General features: G+C 45.1%; 1 protein-coding gene across 2 annotated transcripts in view; it reads left to right on the top strand.

Moving 5' to 3' along the window:
- LOC116939069 (RIMS-binding protein 2-like) overlaps positions 1-8,329 on the top strand; it is a 143,944-nt gene that overhangs the window by 4,230 nt on the left and 131,385 nt on the right. For both annotated transcript variants that reach the window (XM_032946971.2, XM_032946972.2), the window contains exons 2-3: positions 6,583-6,633; positions 7,891-8,005. In XM_032946971.2, the coding sequence (XP_032802862.2) occupies positions 7,952-8,005 (54 nt within the window). In that variant the 5' untranslated portion in view covers positions 6,583-6,633; positions 7,891-7,951. The remainder of the gene's footprint in view (positions 1-6,582; positions 6,634-7,890; positions 8,006-8,329) is intronic.

Genomic DNA, 8,329 nt, shown 5'->3' with positions numbered 1-8,329 from the left:
AGTCAACATAATATATATTGTATTTACGGTCTTGGTTTAATCAGATCTCTGCCGTAGGATTTGGTGAATTAAGTGGCCAAGGATCTGCTCGGATAACGATTGGCCTGCCGATGTTGTTAGCCCTTGCCCGGATGGCTTGCAGTGCGCTAATCACTATGCCACCGCTCAACCAACACCACCACCAACACCACCACCACCAAATGCAACGTTAAATCCATATTGTGTAATGTACAGTCGTGAATGCGTCTCAAACGACGGTGTTGTGGCATTCACCATCGGGGGGGAGTCTTGATGCAAGCGTCTCTTTGTCTCGATGCACTCTGTGGGTTTGCTGTGGGTTCGCCCCGTCTGGCTCTTCATCATTTGCTACTTCCCCCAATTCTTGGCAAGGTCCCCCAATTGCGGCTAACCCATAGATACCACATTAATAACAAATAAAAAAAACGCAGCGCACTTCATTCAGCCCATACGCACTACCTGCTTTATGTAACGTGCCTTTTCTGGCCTTGTTGACATGCCGTATAAGCTATTGATGTTGTATATCGTGTATGTGCAGTGTCACGGTCACAATAGTATGCAGTATTATCTATGTAGATTAACACGGGGAAGACAAAAGCGGTCGGGGTTGTTTTCTGGCCACACACACACCACCACACATCGTGCGCCGTACCAGCCTTAATAGGTGCTCGCAAACAGCACTTGATCCAACAGTCTGATTAAGGCTCTTTGGTGTAGGTGGATAGTGGATACCTTGTAATTTATTAAACTTTTAATCCAGGACTTACTATGTTACATTGTTCACCAACGCGGCCTTTGCACACAGTTCCACATTCACCATATTGTGGCATAAACTCGCCTTATTCAGTCAATGCCTTCGCACGGGTGCTGCATAATTTCATGTAATTTCAAGTGAGAGGTGCTCTTTAGTACTGTATAGCAGTTTGTCACATGTAAATTTACATCGGGTGGCAGCTGATGTGCTATGTTTACAACCGTAGGTAATGAACGTTTCCCAACAACATAACATTTCCTCTATATTCTTGGGGGCCCGCTATTGTTTCCAGCATTTTGTAGGTTTCCTTCAAAGTTTTCCCTGCATGTTTACATTCTGTACAGTACGACATTCCATCGTGAAAAGAGTAACTGTCGCAGACTTGGCTTATATGGTTTTGGTGTAATGGTTCGCACACTGGCTTGCAATCTAGAGCCTACCGGTGAGTTTCCATCTCCCAGCTCAGTAGTTGAACCAATTGGGTGAGTTTTTTTTTATTCCACCCCCAGCCTGCTTTTTGTCTATCCTACAGTGTCAATGGGTACACCTCAGTCAATCAGCAGGTAATGCTTGGGTGAATGGTGAAAGTGTGTGCACTCTCATTCCTTTGAAGACGTCTGGCCAGGGTAGTCGGGGTTATGCTAAATACCCTTTAGTGGAGCTCTCTTGAAACAATTGTGGTGGTCGGTCTTAATAAAGAGTTTGCAGAATCTTCAAAATCAAGACGTTCATTTATTCAAACTGTTACACAATGTGTTATGGCAGTGCCTGAAAATGGATGGATCAGTCTGATTTGTTTCAGTTGTCAAGCGAGGCATGTTATAGGTTAAAACATTTTAATGTTATTCAACTTCAAAGTTTAATTCGCTAATACATTTTTTAGGGTGCCAAAATAACGGAGCAGACGTTTCGGTTCACAGATTGCTAGTGCACATCTGCTTCCCATCGGGCGAGCTGGAGAACATTGGAATTGGTTGAACACAAGTTTTTACATTTTATATGGTGAACAAAATAATAGTAAAATGAATAGTCAAATGTCAAAAAATAGTGGCGATTTGAGCGGCCTTTATGTTGAAAAAAATCATCAAATAATTTCTTGGGACCTCCCTTGCCAGTATCAAAATATAAGAATAGGGTAAAACCTATTATTTTAAATAATTTCTACCCACCAACGTGAAATTGGACTCAAAGATAAAATTGTAAAACATTTGCTTGCTCTTCAACATTCCAGTTTTTGCTGATACACCAAACCAAATCGCTGAATATTTGGCCACGTGACAACTGGATTGGCTTTGCCCTGTCGGGTGGTGGAAGATTTTTGTTTAAACACATAGACGTTATGCCTACAGCAGTGTTCTTCATTGCAAGCCTAAGCGGGCCACTGGCGGCCCCTGGTGGCCTTTAGGGCGGCCCCTGACGTGCAGCTCCTGACAATGCCAAAAGAGGGAAAACACCCCCCATCATGCTGTAAAACCTCAATGGTTTAAAATGTTTGGCGGCCCTCACACTTTGTAATTGTTTTGTGGAAACAAACATACTGTAAATTCAAAATGTATCAATGTGTCAAGTATATCTTTCGGTTATAAAGCCACATGAATCGGGGAGGTGTTGAGCATTAGTCTGTGCGTGCGCTTCGCAAAATTCATCATCAGCCATGATCTATCCACTGCTGAATGAAAGCCCCCCCCCCCCCCCAAGCCGTTGACCATCTCCCGTGGACTTGCCATGGGCTGATTTCATCGCTCTTACTTCCGTGGTGCAGTCCTCTTAGGCGCGTTGCCATCTTTGGCTTCCTCTGTCGTGAGTATCGACCACTGGCTGTCATACGTTAGGGGTGTAACAATTTGCTCCCTTTCGATTAAATACATTTTCATGATTCAGGATTGCGATTTAATGGGAAAAAACTACACTGTGGTGATTGTAGTGGCCTCTAGTTGCTGGAGGAGCCCCATGAACCCATTGCATACAATATAAAGTCAAAAGCGAAAATCATTTCCTGCTCAAGTGAGCATTGAAGGGTCGCTCCTCTCCTGTTTACAGCGTTAAACCAGTTATGTTCATTCCACACTCCGATGGTGGGGACGAGTCGTTCCATAGGACAACCACTGTTGGCTCCTTCACAAAGTGGTGCTCATTATATTTACAATACGATGCATGTGTCGTAAGCTTAATAAAGAAATATGAATCCATCCATCGATGCATCATTACACCCCGAAAAAAACATTTCACAGCCGTTTGTATATCCACGGCTGGGTGAAGGTGGCCTAATGCCGTGTTAGTCATGGGGGATGTTTGACCATACTTCACTATTCTCGTCAGTGTGGGTTGGTTAAGGGGGAACCATGGTCACGGATATTAGTTGGGTTCATAATACGGTGCACCAACCACTCTGCCACCGATTTGCGCCAAGGAATATAAGACACAGATAACCCAATTCTGTCATTGAGACCAGTTAGATGTGCACATAAGTGCTGCCACATTAATATTAATAACGTGTAGACGCTTCAGTTGAATTGTGTAGGGCCCTCAGCACTCTGCCGTGTGCATCAGCAGAGCAGCTGCAGAGAGAGAAAGAAATCACTGTGCAATCTACTGCAATGTACTATGTATGTTGAACTTCTTTCACACCATACGTAGCCAACCATGAGAGAGCTACGTACAGTTTTAAAACATGAACGTGGAAGAGTAGGCCATATACCTTGAGAGTGCATCTCTGGCGCTCTCTCGAATTAGAGGCCCTTCCGTCAGCAAGTGCAAATCTACTTCCGAAATCCGAAAGTATTATTGCACTGCTTACAATATTGATCAGCAGCACATTATTCATTCGAAATAAAAAAAAACAATTAAAAGCCAGGTTGAAAAAAATCTAATTTTAGAAGTTTCCCGAAAGATATTCGATTTTTGTCTAACCGCGCAGTTTGCCGGGAAGTAAGTTTCAAGCCTTAAGCCCGGCGTACGCGAAGTCGTGCTCCCCGACACTTTTGTGGTGTGAGCAAGCAGTAGGGCGTCGAGATGTTAACTCCATTGCCTGGTGCACAGGAGGTCGTGGGTTCGATCCCGACCCTGACTGACGCCGGTATATTTGGAATTTGTTTGCGTGTTCTCCCCATGGGCACGTGCATTTTTCTCCGGGTCCTCCGGTGTTTTGCCCTCCACATTTAGAAGCACGTGTTTAGAGTAATTTGACTGCTGTAAATTTCCACTTGATGAGCCACTTCGTTGAGCAATAATTTGTGGCCAGGTTGCTTCTGAAAAAGAGCCATATAGCTCAGTGGGTCTCACCTGGTAAAATAAATTAGTTTAAAAGTTTAGTTGGTTGCATCACTTTTTCTTTCAAAAGTGTCCATATTCAGTTAAGAAGAGGAACAGTAAACAACTGAGTGCCTTTTCCAAGTCTAAACTTCTCACACGTTTAATTTTCGATTTAAAGCTTTCGTGACTGCAAGGATTCATCTTCTTTGGTTCTTTCGGTAAAGTCACGTGACTTTACCGAAAGAACCAAAGAAGTTGTCACACGTTTTGTCGACTCCCGGCCTGTGTTCACGATCAGCCTATTAAGACGTTTCCCCCCCCCCCCCCCCTCTGGCTATAAGTGACTGCGGCATAGTATGCAAAAATAAATACGCCAATTATTTCTGTACAGCGTCAGGACATGTAGCCACATTTATAAGCTAAAAGATGTCCACATTATATTGCATATACTGTAATCATATTGTAACGCTGTGGGCATATTGTTAAAGAGAGGCAGAGCTAGGTGCCTCTGTGGCCCCCAAACGGTCCTTCTGGCGAGAGTTTCTGCCCACCATCGTTGGGACGAGACACACTGCCAATCGCACTCCCTTAGTCTGGGAGCTTGTGAGGTGTTTTTATTTTTTTGTTAACGTCATTTTTGTCCTGATTCTGCAGTCGGCATTATGTCACGAGATAAATAACCAGCAGAGCAGTGTAATCCTTTGTGGTAGAGGACGGCCTGGGGAAGCGCATGTTACAGAACTACCTCGGATCCCTTCGAGTGACCTTTGCTCCACAGCTTGCAGGGCTTTTAGATGACTCGTACATGCTCAAAACATCGTGACTACGCAACTGCTAATGGTTTCACGTCTTTACACTTGACTTGCTTGGAAAGGCCCATGTGATTTAGAATGTTTGCACGTTATTGGCTGTGGCCCCCTTCAGTGTGTCGACTCGCATGCCTGCGTTAAGTGATGTGTAGCGTTATATGTAGTAACAATAATAAAAACAATAATGCTGTTCTCTGTTTTTGACATGCGACCGAAATAGAAAAAGCTCATGCGTGCCGAGTAACGGCTGTGCGGGGGCCTGCATCTTTTATAGCATCTGCTGGAAATTCACGTCGCCCCGTTTTTACTTTCTGCAAGGGCCTGGGTCATTTAGACTGCACTGGGGTATGTATGTCATCATCATGAGCCATGATCGATTCACTGCTGGATGAAGGCCGCCGCAAGCCGTCGGCCATCTCTCGTGGTCCACCCAGCACCTACACACAAGCTGACCTCGTAACTCCGTCTTGGGAGCGTTCCATCCTTTGGCTGCCATCATTAGTCTCGGCCACCCGGCCGTCATCCTCTCAAGGGACATATCTTGCCCAAGCCCGCTTACTTTTATTTACAGGCAGAGTCTTTCCTCTAACCTGTGCATGTTCTCTACTAAGAATGTGCTTAAATGTAATTGGCTGGTTTGTATTTGATTTGACGAGGTTAAATGAGTTAACCCTGGACAGCAACCTGCTAAAAAGAACATTCCCCCAAAAATGTAACTTTCAATGAGTGATTCGTTGAACTTTGTCTCACTAAAGTTACCGTATTGAAAAAACACAAATTCAGTGCCTCTGGTCAATAATGTGCCTGTGGCGTCAGTCAGAGTACTTGTCAGAGTACTTAATGATTACAAATGAACTATATGCAACCTTATTAAGAGGGGTGGAGTGGTGGCACACTGGTTAGCGCACTGCATTATGAACGCAGTAACCTGGGTTCCATTCCTGGCCACGGCTAACATCAGTGACGAATGATACCTGAACCAGTCCTGGGCCCTTCACCAACCCGCACTGACCAGCATGGTGAAGTATGGTCTAGCAACCCCTGTGACTGCCATGGTGTGAAGAGGCTGTCATCTAAGCAGTGAATTGACCAAGGGCTGTAAGTAATAATAGTAATTATTATTGGAAATTTTATGTGATCGGTCGAATGAACCCTGGAGCCAAGTGAGGGAGATCTTACAGGCACCACATCAGCCAAAGAGAATCAATTATTCAATCCAATCGTGACCCCGAAACTCTAAATTCACCGATCCGCTGACGCATTAATTGCTTGTATCATCACTGCAGTCACCCGGAATGCATCCAATCCCGTCACAACTCAGAAGACCAGTCGGATTGCACCTGTATAGCCCTTGGATGGGTGATCACCATGCATGCAAGGTCAACATGGGCGTCTACGGAGGCTGTGCTATAGGTTTTGGGCTGCAAAGGACAATGCTGCAAGATCCATTGTTCTACTGAACTTCTATGCTCTCGAATCCGCGATTCCTTCCTTTTACCAACCTGCAATGAGCAGCGTGGTGAAGTATGGTCAAATTCCAAAAGCCTGCACGACTTGGTGAGGCCCTCTTTCAGGAGTGGATACACAAAAGGGCTGTACATGATGTACACACGTACGTAATTATAAAATAACATTTTTCATCTGTTGCTATTTAATTTGGGCTCATACAAAAGGAATTTTCATCAGCTCCAATAATTGACCTGTTAAACGATTATCGATTTTTTGTGATTATTGTGTTTTTGTTCACAGCTGGGGAGGATTTACGAGCAGAAGTTTTTGAACGTCTCAACTCGTCTGAAGGTAAAACAAAGTTCCCTCTGCCGAGTGAACAAGTGCACGCTCACGGAGCATGTGTGTGTGTGTGACTCGCAATCATCTGAATGCTGGATCGACTTTCATAGAGCAGCGCTCGGTCCTTTGACGCTTCAGCGTGGACGGACAGTTGCATCGCGAGACCGTCTGGGATGGGGGCGGCTTGGGAAGGCCTTCATCCAGCAGCAGATAGATCATTCTGATGCTGCTGATGATTTTTTTTCTTCGGTCACACATATATAGAGGCTCCCTGAATGGGCTGTACAGTGCTGGGCATTGTTCTTGGTAAGCTATGTGGTAAGTTTTATAGTTATTTACCTCGAGCTGTTATAGTTGTCTTGAAAATAATGGAAGGATGGGCAGACATAACGTATTGTAATATAATATTTCATCGCGCTATGATATTGATGCTATTATTATCCTGTATATTACAGTGTTGTAACCTATTCGAAGCATGGCAAAGACTAGCATGTCAGAGCCCTAGTAACCCTCAAACCAAGGGAAAGTTTATTTTCACCTTCAAGTAATTAAGTTCACCCTCATAAACCTTGCCATTCATCGTGGAAACCGTGCCCTGGCAGTGCTGCACCACGTGCTCTTTCACAACAGTAATTGGACACGTTGCACGGCTTTTTCTTTCCCTGCTGAAGCCCTTGGTGTTGGCTGGGCTGCAAGGGGGGGGGGCAATTCCAAAATGTTCACAGCGAGTGTCTGTTTGCTATCGTTGGTGGCCAGGTAGAGATTAACAACAAAAAAAATCTCACCATACGCAAAAGTCCACGGCCTTTAGCTGTTGACTGTTGACCATTGAAGCTATTGATTTATTGATTACATCTTGAATGAATCATATCCAGTAAAAAAAAAATAGCTTCTGTATAATGTGCATAATCGCAGTATTTAATTAAACCGATGGCGCTATCGTCGCCACCACTCGTCGTCACAGTGGCACTCTGGGCGTGATCCCTGCTCCGAGTCTCCCGCATTTCGAAGGCCGGCTGCTCAGCATCCCCCAGTTTTAAAAAAGTTGCTGATTTATCAATTAAAAAAAAAACACGTTTGACTGTTGTTTTTTCTCGTTCTTTAAATGAATTAATTAATTCATGCACGTGATTAATCGCTTTGGCACTACTCTGGACTTCAAGCGAGTTCCAAAAAAATCGGAGCTCTTCTCAGCGCCATCACTACCGAAGCCTCCTGACCAACTCCTGGCCGTCTCGATGTGTGCCGCGTGGATGCACGGTACAGGGGCAGCGCCGGGAGCATGTGGACGCGCACCACTCGCTGTGGTGACACGTGACAGGGGGACATGGAGAAGAGCGGCCACGAGACGGATTCTGCCAAAGGAGAACCTCCTGCCCTGGTGAGGATGCTTGCGATGCTTTGATATGAGTGGTGGCATGGCCCAGCAGTCGCTCGTTTTTGCCGCTTACGGAGATTCGTGGTTCGCTCTCCGGTTCACACCGCGGCCGTATTAACCGCGAGAGACACTCCGTCTGCTTCGCAATGGATCTTAACAGTAGCCCATGTGTGTGTGCATGCGCTGGCGTCATTGACCAAACTCTCCAAATTTCATACAATTGCCAAATTGGGAAGCCAGATAGCTACATTTTCCCTTTACTTGCAGAGTAATGGCCACTTGCACGATTGGACACGTACTGTGCGAAAGAAGTTCAACATACGTTGG

This window comes from Petromyzon marinus, chromosome 5 (assembly GCF_048934315.1).
Source record: "Petromyzon marinus isolate PM22_M1 ecotype Great Lakes invasive population chromosome 5, UKy_Petmar_22M1.pri1.0, whole genome shotgun sequence".
NCBI lineage: Eukaryota > Metazoa > Chordata > Hyperoartia > Petromyzontiformes > Petromyzontidae > Petromyzon > Petromyzon marinus.
This window is presented reverse-complemented; position numbering and strand designations above follow the sequence as displayed.